Below are 15,317 nucleotides of genomic sequence, written 5' to 3'. Positions count from 1 at the left end.
GATAGTCAATAAACATTGCTTGGAAAAGATCCCTATTAAAATATTAAAAATGTTGTTCTTTGCTACATTTGGATGATTTGGTCTTAAAAACTGAATTTCATTAAATTCCATTAAATCAGTTGGCATAATTAATATGGCATCTATTCAAAATTAATATACATTTTTAATTATAATGGACTCAATTCAAAGTCTTGGCTAGTACCAGAACTATATAATTGAATACAGTGTAAAAGAAAAAGGCCAAAAGCATAACGAAAGTGAAATTGCAAAGCACAGTTCACTTTGCAGAGAACTGGATAGACTGCATAAAAAATCAGGAACAAAGAAAGCCCAGCAGGCGTCATTCATCCAGCAGCTGGAGCAAATGTTAATAACAATAGCTAATATTTAGTGAGTGCTTACTGGGTGCCAGGAACCTTATGTGTTACTTGTTTTTTAGAATATTTCTGTAAGGCATTTAACTAGTCCCAGTTTTATAGATGAGGTTTAAATAACCTGTCCAAGGTGTTTAGTAAGTGTCAGAGCTACAGTTTGAACTCAGCCCCAGAGATTCCTATTTAGGCTGGATGGAGGTATTGAGTACTGAAGGAGAAGATGAAGGAGCTTAGCTTGCAATAGCTATGAGAATGAGCAAGTCAAGTCTTAGACTAAGCTCTAAACCTGCTCAGCAGGGAGATGCTCAGTAATGAAAGAGAACCTGTTGGTTGAAAGCGTCCCTCATCATTACCCTCACCCCAGTGCTGTAGGTGTAGCCTACTAGAACTTTTGTGTAAATTCCTCTTTAGTATGAACCTAAAGTGGCACCATTTTTAAGTAGGGAAAGACAATAACAGCTCCTGGGAATGATGTGGGATAGTATAGTAATAAGTCAGAATTTAAATGGGGAGAAAAAGAAGCAGGACTGCATAGAAATAGTATCCATTGAAATAATCAGTGTGTTAACATGTCTCACCTGGACCTTATACATGTTAATCCCTTAGTCACGCATTTGGGAGCACTTCCCTCCCCAGATAGTCTACTCAGCGAGACAAGTATAGGCAAAAAGTTGTGGCAAGGAGAATGTCATTAAAAATAGAATCTGAGTGAAACTGTTCCTTGAGTTTTGGTTTCAAAGATACCCATCCATAACTGACACTTGGAACAGCCCCATTTTACAAAATTAAAGATTAATAATGTTTTCTCAGTTTTGAAAAGAACTACATGATTGCCTCTCAGGGGATTCAATGTTTCTCTTTTTGACATACATGTCTTGATCGTTTTGGTGGTTTATATAGGAAGGTAAACTCCAACAATTATTTACTGATGGTGTTCCCAGTTTTGCCCTTGCATGAGTCATACAAATACTGGGCTGTGTGTGAAGTTCTTTAAAACTATATAATAAACTCTCTCATTTCACAAGCGTTCTCTCCGCTAGTTTGTGTGCATACCATCTTACTATGACTACATTTTGTATGCCTCTCCTTTTCTTTTTTCCAGGAAAAAAAAATCATGTAAAAAAAGGATTTCAGGAGCTTTACCCCTCCCCTTACTACCTTTATGATTTTTGTTTCTTCAGTAATTATTGTTTTCTTTACATTCACAGCCATTTTAGAAGAACCATTAAAGAGTCATGAACAATAATAAGGCCAGTGCATACCCTGCCTTGGCTGACTGTAAATTTTTAAATGTCTGGCAAACAGAGTTAATTAAAAATCAGTCTCTTACTAGGATTTCCTGTTTTTTTAAACTTTTGAAAGGTTGAACATGCAAATATCTTACTCTTTAGTCAGAACTTTTTCTTAATCAGTCTTTCCTTAATCGAATAATAAGTTTGATTACAGTTTAGTAAATGTGTTATTTGATATTGTGGACTCTTTCATCAGATTTCACTTGAATCAAGAAAGGTAACACCTGTGGGTTGGTTCACAAAAGCTGCTTTTGTTCAGTGGACACCCGCAGGCCATGAGGCAATTACATTTGTTGCTTGTACTATAAAGGAGGCACTTAACTAGACCTCAGTAAGTATAGCTGAGAACCAGAGGCTTGATTCTTTTGTCCTGCCCTGAGATTAGGTTTTATCATAGCTCAGGAGGTAAACCTCTGACGTAGAAAGGAAAAACCAAGAATAATTTAAGGGTTCTTTTAATGCTTTAAAAGTTAGCCCTAAAGCTAGCTATATCTGAGACACTGGGAAAATTCAAAGTTGAGCAAAAATTTCTAACTGGCATTGTAGACATATATTCATATATTCTTACTCAGTTTTGTGCATTCATTCAAGTTGTCATGGCATATTTCCAAAAGTACAAACAGAAAAAGCAATTAGCTACTTTTAAAAGTTTTCGTTATGCGAAATGAGGAACAAAGACATGGAATTAGGATTTCCACTTTTGGCCATTTGTAAAACATTTATTATAAATATGAGTTCCACTTTAATTGGAAAGTTATAATGGCTTTTTACAAATAATTTAAAATATATTTTAATCTATTTTATCTGTTAATATCTTATTAAATAATATTGTTATAGAATTTTTTCTTACCTGAATTTTGAACATAGTGATAACATATAGATTAATCCAACAGACAATAACTGTGTTTTGGGTTAGAAAGGAAATTTTTGTTCTGTTCATTGCTTCATTCCACTCCACTCACCTGAGCAGAAAAGTCAGGTTTTAAGTTTTGAACCCATACCAAAAATGTGTTGTACTTTATATTTACTTAAATAAATAAGTTCATAGCTAGACTCAGTTACCCAGAGGTCTAGTGACAGTATTATAATTGCAGTCATTTACTTGTACTGTGCAAAGAAGCAGCGCCTGCTGTATGGATTGGAAGTTGGGTCTGTTTCCACACAAGCAAAGCAAAAAAAATTGTTTTTACTTCAGTAAAGCTCTTCATGACCTGCATTGTGATGGACAATGTTCCCCTTTTTTAAAAAGTACAAGTATTACTAAAATAACTAAGCATATTAAGACACATATATGTGTATGTACACATATATGTAATTGAATTATTCAAGTAATACATACTGATCCCCAAAATGTAAATTTTGAAATACATAAAACTTTATGGCTTTTTTAAAAAGTAATTATACCTAAGTATACCCTGTAATTTTTTTTCACTGACGGTATCCGTGTAAGTCCTATTGTTGTGTAGTAGTGCAACTCTTGTGACCACATGGACTGTAGCCTGCCAGGCTCCTCTGTCTATAGGATTTTCCAGGCAAGAATACTGGAGTGGGAGAGACCCAGTTTCCTTCTTAAGGGAATCTTCTCAACCCAGGGATCAGTCCACATCTCTTGCATTGGCAGGCAGATTCTTTACCACTGAGCCTCTAGGGAAGCCCCAAGCCCTTCTATTGCTGTCTGCTGGGTGTGACTATTCTATAAATAAATTCAATTTAACTTCTGCCTACTGAGGAATATTTATTGTCAATTTTGAGATGCAAGCAATACCGTATTCAGCTTCCTTGCTTATACATAATGGCCTGCTGAGTTTGGCAAATCTTTTTGAGATTTTGATAGGCAAAGGATAGAATGAAAACATACAGGGGATGCCCCTGAAGGGGAAGCAAGGTAGAGATGCAAAATCACACCTTACTTACATAAAAATTTTTAGTTCTCAACTAGAAGGATTCTCTTCATATTGTTATGAGGTATGCTTAAAAAAAAGACTTTAAAAATTAGATAATTTGAACATCTAGCAATTATGGAGTAACTGGTGCTGAACTTGCTCTACTTCCATAAAGAACTGGAAAATTGGACAAACTGTAAAATAAGTGTTTTCAGACGGTGTACAGCAGGCAGTACAAGACAGATTCCTGGGGGAAGGGAAACGAACAAACCTTATATTTTCCCCTACTTCTCCCTTTAAGGCAGTTTTCAGAGGTTCCGAGGAAGGAAAATTCAATCAAAGGACAGTGGTGTTGCTGAGTTGAGGAAACAGAGATTAGAGCAGAGGGACATTTAAGTGGTTAGAATTTATGCATCAAACCACTAGGGAGAAAAGAGCCACAGAATGATCTTGAGAAATATGCACAAGTGTTCTCTTGGATTTGGGGCTCAACACTGAATTGTGTCCGCATATGGTGAAATTTGGGCTTCCCTGGTGGCTCAGACAGTAAAGAATCCACCTGCAATGTAGAAGACCCGGGTTCGATCCCTGGGTCGACAAGATCTCCTGGTGGAGGAAATGGCAACCCACTCCAGTATTCTTGCCTGGAGAATCCTACAGACAGAGGAGCCTGGCAGGCTACAGTCCATGGGGTCACAGAGTCAGATACAACTGAAGCAACTTAGCAGGCATGGTGAAACTTAGAGACTGAGCGAAGAACAGCTGGTGGGGACCAGCCTAGCAATTTCCAGAGGTCACACAGGGCTGAGAGTTGTTGGAGTTTTTATCAGCCACAGGGCTCACTGAATATCCAGAAGAGACCATGGAATATCATGCCTTAGGAGTGGGCTAGACTAGCCCTTGGAATATTCAGTATGACAGACCCAACTTAAAAACAAGGCTTGAAAGGAATAAGCTGATTCACAAACTTAGTTCAGTTCAGTCGCTCAGTCGTATCCGACTCTTTGCGACCCCATGAATCGCAGCACGCCAGGCCTCCTGGTCCATCACCAACTCCCAGAGTTCACTCAGACTCACGCCTATCGAGTCAGTGATGCCATCCAGCCATCTCATCCTCTGTCGTCCCCTTCTCCTCCTGCCCCCAATCCTTCCCAGCATCAGAGTCTTTTTCAATGAGTCAACTCTTTGCATGAGGTGGCCAAAGTACTGGAGTTTCAGCTTTAGCATCATTCCTTCCAAAGAAATCCCAGGGCTGATCTCTTTCAGAATGGACTGGTTGGATCTCCTTGCAGTCCAAGGGACTCTCAAGAGTCTTCTCCAACACCACAGCTCAAAAGCATCAATTCTTCAGCGCTCAGCCTTCTTCACAGTCCAACTCTCACATCCATACATGACTACTGGAAAAATCATAGCCTTGACTAGACAGACCTTAGTTTGCAAAGTAATGTCTCTGCTTTTGAATATGCTATCTAGGTTGGGCATAACTTTTCTTCCAAGGAGTAAGGGTCTTTTAATTTCATGGCTGCAGTCACCATCTGCAGTGATTTTGGAGCCCCCCAAAATAAAGTGTGACACTGTTTCCACTGTTTCCCCATCTATTTCCCATGAAGTGATGGGACCGGATGCCATGATCTTTGTTTTCTGAATGTTGAGCTTTAAGCCAACTTCTTCATTCTCCTCTTTCACTTCCATCAAAAGCCTTCTTAGTTCCTCTTCACTTTCTGCCATAAGGGTGGTGTCATCTGCATATCTGAGGTTATTGATATTTCTCCCGGCATTGTTGATTCCAGGTTGTGTTTCTTCCAGTCCAGCGTTTCTCATGGTGTACTCTGCATAGAAGTTAAATAAACAGGGTGACAATATACAGCCTTGATGCACTCCTTTTCCTATTTGGAACCAGTCTGTTGTTCCATGTCCAGTTCTAACTGTTGCTCCCTGGCCTGCATACAGATTTCTCAAGAGGCAGGTCAGGTGGTCTGATATTCCCATCTCTTCCAGAATTTTCCAGTTTATTGTGATCCACACAGTCAAAGGCTTTGGCATAGTCAGTAAAGCAGAAATACATGTTTTTCTGGAACTCTCTTGCTTTTCCATGATCCAGCGGATGTTGGCAATTTGATCTCTGGTTCCTCTGCCTTTTCTAAAAGCAGCTGGAACTTCAGGAAGTTCACAGTTGACATATTGCTGAAGCCTAGCTTGGAGAATTTTGAGCATTACTTCACAAACCTAACTGCCTTCTAAAAACCAAACAGACCTCCTCAACATTCTACGCGGTCTTTGTGTGTGTGTGTGTGTCTTTTTTTTTTTTTTTTAACTTTACAGTATTGTATTGGTTTTGCCACACATCAACATGAATCCGCCACAGGTGTACATGTGTTCCCAATCCCGAACACCCCTCCCACCTCCCCCTCCACACCATCCCTCTGGGTCATCCCAGTGCACCCGGCATCAAACCTAGACAGGCGATTTGTTTCTTATATGATATTATACATGTTTCAATGCCATTCTCCCAAATCATTCCACCCGCTCCTTCTCCCACAGAGTCCAAAATACTGTTCTATACATCTGTGTCTCTTTTGCTTTCTCGCATACAGGGTTATCATTACCATCTTTCTAAATTCCATATATATGTATTAGTATACTGTATCTACACTGTCTTAAAAGAAAACAAAATCCACTCAACAAATGAGTGTTCAACTCAGTCACAAATTAGATATGTAAAGAAGTGGGAAAATGAAACCCATGACAGAAGAAAAATAGATCCAGAAATGACAGAGATAATGGAATTAATAGTCATGTGCTCTTAAAACAGTGGTCCCCAGTTTGTTTAGCACCAGGGATCAGTTTCCTGGAAGACAATTTTCCCACTGATCGCAGGGGATGGTTTCAGGATGACTCAAACACATTTACTGTGCCCTTTATTTCTATTATATCAGCTCCACCTCAGATCATTAGGCATTAGATCCTAGAAACTTGGGGACACCTGCTCTAAAACATTAATTATAAATACTTTCAAGGATCTAGAGGGTAAACATAAGAAGGGAAGAAGTGCTAAATAGAAGAAAGAACCAAGTAAAATTTTAAGAGTATAATTTATATGGTCTTTCAGTTCAGTTCAGTCACTCAGTCGTGTCTGACTCTTTGTGATCCCATGAACCGCAGCACGCCAGGCCTCCCTGTCCATCACCAGCTCCCGGAGTTCACTCAGACTCACGCCCATCGAGTCAGTGATGCCATCCAGCCATCTCATCCTCTGTTGTCCCCTTCTCCTCCTGCCCCCAATCCTTCCCAGCATCAGAGTCTTTTCCAATGAGTCAACTCTTTGCATGAGGTGGCCAAAGTACTGGAGTTTCAGCTTTAGCATCATTCCTTCCAAAGAAATCCTGGGGCTGATCTCTTTCAGAATGGACTGGTTGGATCTCCTTGCAGTCCAAGGGACTCTCAAGAGTCTTCTCCAACACCACAGTTCAAAAGCATCAATTCTTCAGCTTTCTTTATAGTCCAGCTCTCACATCCATACATGACCACAGGAAAAACCATAGCCTTGACTAGACGGACCTTAGTTTGCAAAGTAATGTCTCTGCTTTTGAATATGCTATCTAGGTTGGGCATAACTTTTCTTCCAAGGAGTAAGCGTCTTTTAATTTCATGGCTGCAGTCACCATCTGCAGTGGTTTTGGAGCCCCCAAAAATAAAGTGTGACACTGTTTCCACTGTTTCCCCATCTATTTCCCATGAAGTGATGGGACCGGATGCCATGATCTTCAGTTTCTGAATGTTGAGCTTTAAGCCAACTTCTTCACTCTCCTCTTTCACTTCCATCAGAAGGCTTTTTAGTTCTTCTTCACTTTCTGCCATACAGCAGGTAGGAAAATGCAAAAGATAAAGATCCTAGATTGTGAAGAAATAATAACTTATACTCAAGGTATATAAAGAGCTCTTAAAATGAAGAATAATAATCCAGTTTTAAAATGAGCAAAATATTTTCCAGTAGACATTTCACAAAAGATACACTAATAGGTACAAGGAAAAGAGAAATGCAAGTGAAAACCACAGTGTGATAACAAAATAGCCTACTAGACAGGCAAAACATTTAAAAACGGAAAATACCAAGGTTATAAGGCAACAGAAACACACACACATTGGTTTTGGGAATGTGAAATGGTATTATTTTAGAAAAGTTTAAACATACACTTACGACCCAGAAATTCCACCTTTACATATTTACTGGAAAAAAATAGATGTGTATACATCAGTGTTCATAGTGCTTTATTTGTAATAGCCAAAAATTGCAGGTTACTCAAATATCCATCAACAGGTTCATGGGGAAAATTACTGTGATTTACAATGGGATATTCTCAGAAGGGCTTCACGGGTGGCTCAGTGGTTAAGAATTCACCTGCTTGTGCAGGAGACACGGGTTTGACCCCCCAGGTCAGGAAGATCCCCTGGAGAAGGAAATGGCAACCCACTCCAGTATTCTTGCCTGGAGAGAGGAGCCTTGCAAGCTACAATACATTGGGTCACAGAATCGGACACAACTTAGCAACTGAACAATATTCAGCAGTAAAAAGAAATGAAAGACTGATACAGGTAACATGTATTAATCATTTAAAAACCGCTCAACAAAAGCCAGACACAAAATAGTATGTAATGTGTAGTCTCCTTTGTATGAGATTTAGGAACAAGTTAAACTAGTCTCTAGTTAAACAGGGGACTGATCACTGGTTGCTAGTACGAAGTATAGGGGTTGGGAGGTTGACTGAAACGGAGGGAACTTGGCATGATAGTGATGTTCTACATCTTGATTGCAGTAAGTGATTACACAAGAGTGCACATTTGTCAAAACTTAAAATGAGTCCATTTTACTGTTAAGTATATGTCTGTAAAATTGATTATAAAGTGTACACCGTTACCCCATATCAAAAATCAGTATGTGTTCCAAAACTAATTTCAAACATAATGAATTGATAGTGAGTAATTGATAGAGGGGTAGGTCACCAAAGGTGACTGATTTTAAGACTCAAACTTGAAGGTCTTCCTGTTCATAGAGAAGCTCTTATTAAAGGTACCATCGGTGATGAGGCTGCTCCCTTGATTTGTGTACTTTATGCTGCTGCTGCTTAGTCGCTTCAGTCATGTCTGACCCTGTGAGACCCCATGGACTATAGCCTGCCAGGCCCTCTGTCTGTGGAATTCTCCAGGCAAGAGTACTGGAGTGGGTTGCCATGCCCTTCTCCAGGGGATCTTCCCTGGAGATCCCAGGGATCGAACTCAGGTCTCCTGCATTGCAGGCAGACTCTTTACCATTTGAGCTACCTGGAAAGCCCACATATACTATTTCCAGGTATACTATTTTGTTATTTTCATTTGTGACCTGAGATGTACTCATTTTTCTATTTGAGCAGCATTATGCTTCACAGCACATAAATCAACTTATTATATAGGTATGAACTAACTTTGCTATTGTCCCTAGAACCTACAGTAGTTCTACCAGTAGGAGTTAATGATCTTACAATATCTGATATTCTTTCAAAACACTTCTATTCTTTCTCTTCAAACAGATTTGACATTTAAGTGTATCTAAAGGAAAATATTTAGCTTGATTCATTTTGGGCTAATATTTCTAAATAGACATTCCAAAATTGTATCTGATGTAAAGTGTACTTCATATTTTACATGCTTGTACAAATTAATTTTTCCAGAAGTTAAAATTCAGAGGTGATGGCAGTGGAGGTGGGGGGAGAAATGAAATAGGCAGATCACAGAGGATTTGGGGGGCAGTGAAAATATCCTGTATAATACTGTGGTAGAGGATCCATGTCATCAGTTCAGTTCAGTCGCTCAGTGTGTCCGACTCTTTGCGACCCCATGAATCGCAGCACGCCAGGCCTCCCTGTCCATCACCATCTCCCAGAGTTCACTCAGACTCGCGTCTATCGAGTCCGTGATGCCATCCAGCCATCTCATCCTCGGTCGTCCCCTTCTCCTCCTGCCCCCAATCCCTCCCAGCATCAGAGTCTTTTCCGCAAATTCACAGATTATACAACACCAAGAGTGAATCCTAAGTAAACTATGGGACTTTGGGTGATTATGATGGTAGTGTGAGTTCACCAGGTGTAACAAATATGCCACTCTAGTGGGGGATGTCAGTAATAGGGAGGCCATGCATGTGTGGGGGTGGGAGGCATATGGGAAATCTCCATACCTTTCTCCATGCTGTGAACCTAACAGCTCTAAAAGATGGTTTTTAAAAAAAACAAATTGTGACATTTAAAAAGTTGGTCATTTCTTATTAAACCTAGTAGGACTATTTTTCTTCACATAAGGTTCCCAAGTAATAGAAGAATAGTGAAAATTAATTCCTTCCCAATAGATCGTTTTGGCTAGTCACTAATTCAGCTTTCTTGGGTTAACAAAAACTGTAAAAAAAAAAAAAAAAAGAAACTTTAAAATATAATTTTAAAAACAATTGGTAGAGAGTAATTTTTAAAGTTTATATTAATAGACATTAATAGGCAAATGTCTCATATCACAGGACTTTTTTTTTACAGTAACATGTTCTAAATATGCTTATGATTGTCATCGAGTAAAAATTTTATGTTATTTACCAGTTAATACATGGGACATATATAAGATCTTTTCATTTAGTAGAGGGTCACCATCATTAATTTCACAACTGATGATTTTATAATAGGTCCTTCTAGTTCTTGATGGTCATTATTGAAGTATATAATACATTGAAGATATGGCCTGTACAAAGGCAGAACAAGGATCTTAATTAGAATTCTGACAAGCCCACTCCAATAAAATGATGAGATTATTTGTAATTGATGTCACAATCAATTACCACTTAGTTCATCATGAACATTCTAATAGGTCTGGCCTTGGTATTGGCCCCAGGATGTTGCTGAGTGAGTGGCTGCCCTGCTTATGCTGTTATTGAGACAGGGGGGCACATTTTCAGTCAACATCCTAATGACCTCTTTTGAAGTCTATTAAATTAATGACCCTGTCACACTGTTTTGATCTCTTATAACCTCAGTTTGGGGTTTGTATAACAAATTAATGTTTGGGAACCATGTGGCAAAAGAGATAGGTCTTTTTAAAAGCTGAAATATTAATACTACTTACTAATATTTAGTAAAATTTATTTTGCCAGAGATAATAGCAAAAATGCAAACCATAGGATCTGACTATATTTTACAAAAGAACTTTAGGACGTTCCTTGCTACCTCCAAAAGACATATAATTTTTTTATTCATAGCATCCATATTTGTTTTGAAAGCGGGTGCTTTCTTCTCCAATTCTAGGTGCCAAAGGGTCATGTCTGGTTAGAAGGTGATAATCTACAGAATTCTGCAGATTCCAGGTACTATGGACCTGTTCCATATGGACTAATAACAGGACGAATCTTCCTTAAGGTACTACTGTTTTCTGCTTAAAATGCAGGCTTTCTTTTCTGAGCTGGGGTAAAAAACAAGAAAAAAAAAAAAAAACGGTTTCTTTCAAATGATCTTTGAAATCTTTAGGCTGTTACAATGACTACACCGTAGGAACATGTTAACCTTAATAGCTATAATAAACATTACCACTCCCCCATTATGACAGGTAATTGAGAATATTTTTGTTTGAATAACGAAGTTCAAATTACTTTAGTGGTAGCATAAGAAGCTTTTAACTTTGCAAAATTTTAATTTTCTCTCATACAACTTTTCTAACCATATTCATACCCAGGGCACATATTAATATGCATTTGTAGAAGAGCAGTCTAGAGTCCAGCTAGCTGGAATGCAGGGATGTCCCAATTGTTAGTAAGTTGTTAGTAAGTTAGTAGGAGTCTGTGCATCACTATAGTAAATCACTGAGTCAGAGTAAAGATTATTGTTATTGTTGGCCTTTCCATTTTGTCACAGGCAGTAAGGAGAAAAACAGACATGAGTACTTGGTGTTGTTGGATAATTTACAGGATTTTTTTTACACTTATGCAGATGTTATACTTAAGTGCTTAGGCTTACAGTTAATTTTAACAGTAGTGAAAGAAAATACACACACATAAACATCTTATTACTTATATGTTTGAATGTTCCACATTTTAGATTTTAAATATGTACACAAATACAGGTTTACATTCTACAGTGTTATTTTGATGTGGAAAATTTGTTCTTGGTTGTAGAATAAGGAGAAAGGGGTGACAAGGGAAATATGATGATGCTATAACATTGCTTTACTAATTGTCTTCAATCACATTTGATTTTACAGATTTGGCCTCTGAATGATTTTGGATTTCTACGTGACAGCCCTAATGGTCACAGATTCTCTGATGAGTAGCAAACATTTATTCTCTTGATTTGATTATTCTGTTCAAATGAGTTTACTGTCACTAAAACCATGTACTTACTAATAAACTATTTGTTATCAATTTTAGTTATTTTTAATTGTTAAATATAAAGAATAAGCACCACACACTCTGGAAGCTATATTTATTCAAAATATATGGATAAACATATAAAAAGTAAGTCATCTAAATTTAGATATAAAAGTATTTTTAGGGAAAACCTAGAACAACCTTACTTTCAAATTTTTAGTTGTATAGGTATAATGAAAATAATTTACTCCTCTTGAATATGCCTCATACTTTAGCTACATTCACAAGGTAGAGTAGTAACTAGTCTTATTAAGTCCAAGCCAATAATAAATACCAAGAGTTTAACCTAATAAAAAGCTGCTACGTCACACGCTTGGCTCAGTCATTTCAGTTATTTGAAATTAAGGAAGAAAGTTTCAGTGATCCCATAAAAGATTTCTTAAAATTTTTTAAAATGAGTTCTGACTTACTCTGTATATAGAATAGTAAATATACAGAAAATCAAAGTCTTTATAGTTAGCTATAATCAATAACAACACACTTAAAAAGTCCATTTCATCATACCAGCCACACAATAGCCGTGTTTTCTGACTCCAGGGCTACCCTTCTTTCTACAGTTGCCATTCCACTTTATTAACTTTGAGATAACCTAATGAATATCCATATTCAGCTTTCATCATGGGGAAGCTAGGCTTACATGTTATTCACAAAGATTCTAACCTAATGACCTGAGATTTGAGAGAGTTGTATAAAGGGTGTTATTACTTTAGCAGCTAGATATATCAAGTTACTTCAAAAACATAGCAACTACAAAAGAATATGATGATTCTATAACCCATTAAATGGAGAAGGCACTGGCACCCCACTCCAGTACTCTTGCCTGGAAAATCCCATGGACGGAGGAGCCTGGTAGTCTATAGTCCATGGGGTTGCAAAGAGTTGGACACAACTGAGCGACTTCACTTTCACTTTTCACTTTCATGCATTGGAGAAGGAAATGGCAACCCACTCCAGTGTTCTTGCTTGGAGAATCCCAGGGACGGAGGAGCCTGGTAGGCTGCCATCTCTGGGGTCGCACAGAGTCAGACACGACTGAAGTAACTTAGCATCAGCAGCAGCATGACCCATTAAAAGAGACATACATACACGAAGAAAGGAAAATTTGTACTTTGTACCAGTAGGAAAATGAACCAATAATAAAGTTTTCAGGTGGGAATTTATTTAATATAAATTTAAATTCAAGACCCCTTTCTTGTGATCTATAAATATAAATACATATGAATGAAATTAATTTTCTCTTAATCCAGGTAGCCTCTGCTTGACAGTCTTATCTTTTCTCTGCAAAAATAGAGCTGACAAAAAAAAAGAAATCCTTTTTTTTTTATCAGCTTTATACATTTGCTTGAATGGACAAGGGTGTAGTGGCCTATCCTCCCTGTGTCTGAATACACTAAAGAATTCCACTTAGTGAACAATCTCAGTGATAATGAAGGAGTTCGATAATTAGTGAACATGTATCACAAGAAATCAGCGTAACTTCTTCTGCTTCATCCTTTGAAACACTGTATTTTCCGCCACATCGACAGCTCAGAGAAAAGGAATGATCATCTGCAAAGAAAATAAAAAACACTTACATGTAAATACATGTAAATTCCTGTAAATTAACAACCTTTTTAAAAAGTGCAACTATTTTACAAAAATGCAAAATGAAAGATCTGTCAATATGAAATATATTTAAATGAAAAATGAAAAAAATGTATAGGGGCAGTGCTTCTAAAAATTAGTTACTAAAAGGTCATTACCTGTGGAGGAGAAGGATGGAAACTATGAAATGCTAGGCCAAAAATATCAGGGAGAAGAGATGCTCAGACATGATCAATGAAATTTATTTGAAGTCTTATGTTTCTTTAAGATTCATATAAATTTTATATTCTTCTGCACAGTGTTTATCCAAAGTATTACTGTGAAGGAAAAAGAAATAGCCCTACTTGTTTTATTGTCAAGGAGCATCCCTTTGCCTGCAGTATATCACTTCAGAAAAAACAGCTGAATTTAGCAGATTCCTATCTCCTGGTATCACACTATTTCAATAATTCTGATTAAAATATTAGGTTGGTGCAAGGTTGATATTGGAATACATTCTAAATGTGGTCATCATTTTAATGCACATTTCTCACTTTTATGTTTTTTTGCTAATAATTATTTGCTGTTTATTTTATATTTATTTTAGACTAGGGAAATGATGTTAGACAAGAAGCAAATTTGAGTTCAAAATGAGTTGTAAAGCAGTGGAGACAACTCGCAACATCAACAACACATTTGGCCCAGGAAGTGCTAACGAATGTACAGTGCGGTGGTGGTTCAAGACGTTTTGCAAAGGAAATGAGAGCCTTGAAGATGAGCGTAGTGACTGGCCATCGGAAGTTGACAATTACCAGTTGAGAGCCATCATCAAAGTTGATCCTCTTAACAGCCACAGAAGTTGCTGAAGAACTCAGCGTTGATAGTCATTCAGCATTTGAAGCAAATTGGAAAGGTGAAAAAGCTTGATAAGTGGATGCCTCATTGCATATTAAAAACATCGTCATTTTGAAGTGTCACCTTTTATTCTACACAACAGTGAACCATTTCTTGATCAGATGGTGATGCGAGATGAACAGTGGATTTTATACAACAACCAGTGATGACCAGCTCAGTGGCTGGACCAAGAAGCAGCTCCAAAGCACTTTCCAAAGCCAAACTTGCACCAAAAGAAAAAAAGTCCTTTGTCACCATTTGGTGGTCTGCTGCCAGTCTGACTGCAGCTTTCTGAATCCTAGCAAAACCATTACATCTGAGAAGTATGCTCAGCAAATCGAGATGCACTGAAAACTGCAACACTTGCAGCCAGCGTTGGTGAACAGAATGGGCCCAGTTCTCCACAGCACCACTGACGGCACCATCTCGCATCCAGCTTTTCAGAAGTGGGACGAACTGGGCTACGAAGTTATGCCTCATCCACCACATTCACCTGACCTCTTGCCAACCAACCACCACTTCAAGGATCTTGACAACTGTTTGCAGGGAAAATGCTTCCATAACCAGCAGGATGCAGAAAATGCTTTCCAAGAGTTCGCTGAATCCTGAAGCATGGATTTTTATGCTATGGGAATACACAAACATTTTCATTGGCAAAAAATGTGTTGACTGTAATGGTTCCTATTTTGATTAATAAAGATGTATTTTAGCCTGGTAATAATGATTTAAAGTTCATGGCCTGAAACTATAATTGTTTGCACCAACCTAATATATAAACAAACACTATGGTCTTTCTGTGGGGGCTATGTATGTGTGCCTGTTTCGTGTTTATACATGATGAAAGAACCAAAAGGACTATCACTGAAGTGAGATGCCCAAAGGA

General features: G+C 37.9%; 2 protein-coding genes across 22 annotated transcripts in view; one reads left to right on the top strand and one right to left on the bottom strand.

Moving 5' to 3' along the window:
• IMMP1L (inner mitochondrial membrane peptidase subunit 1) overlaps nt 1-15,152 on the top strand; it is an 89,797-nt gene extending 74,645 nt beyond the window's left edge. For 18 of the 19 annotated variants that reach the window (XM_004016367.6, XM_042233311.2, XM_060400039.1 and 15 more), the window contains 2 exons: nt 10,863-10,973; nt 11,812-15,152. In XM_004016367.6, the coding sequence (XP_004016416.1) occupies nt 10,863-10,973; nt 11,812-11,880 (180 nt within the window). In that variant the 3' untranslated portion in view covers nt 11,881-15,152. The remainder of the gene's footprint in view (nt 1-10,862; nt 10,974-11,811) is intronic. The other variant, XM_060400040.1, reaches the window with a different exon arrangement.
• DNAJC24 (DnaJ heat shock protein family (Hsp40) member C24) overlaps nt 12,016-15,317 on the bottom strand; it is a 78,797-nt gene continuing 75,495 nt past the window's right edge. For all 3 annotated transcript variants that reach the window (XM_012096148.5, XM_004016366.6, XM_012096147.5), the window contains one exon: nt 12,016-13,525. In XM_012096148.5, the coding sequence (XP_011951538.3) occupies nt 13,395-13,525 (131 nt within the window). In that variant the 3' untranslated portion in view covers nt 12,016-13,394. The remainder of the gene's footprint in view (nt 13,526-15,317) is intronic.

This window comes from Ovis aries, chromosome 15, assembly GCF_016772045.2.
Source record: "Ovis aries strain OAR_USU_Benz2616 breed Rambouillet chromosome 15, ARS-UI_Ramb_v3.0, whole genome shotgun sequence".
In the NCBI taxonomy this organism is placed as follows: Eukaryota; Metazoa; Chordata; class Mammalia; order Artiodactyla; family Bovidae; genus Ovis; species Ovis aries.
This window is presented reverse-complemented; position numbering and strand designations above follow the sequence as displayed.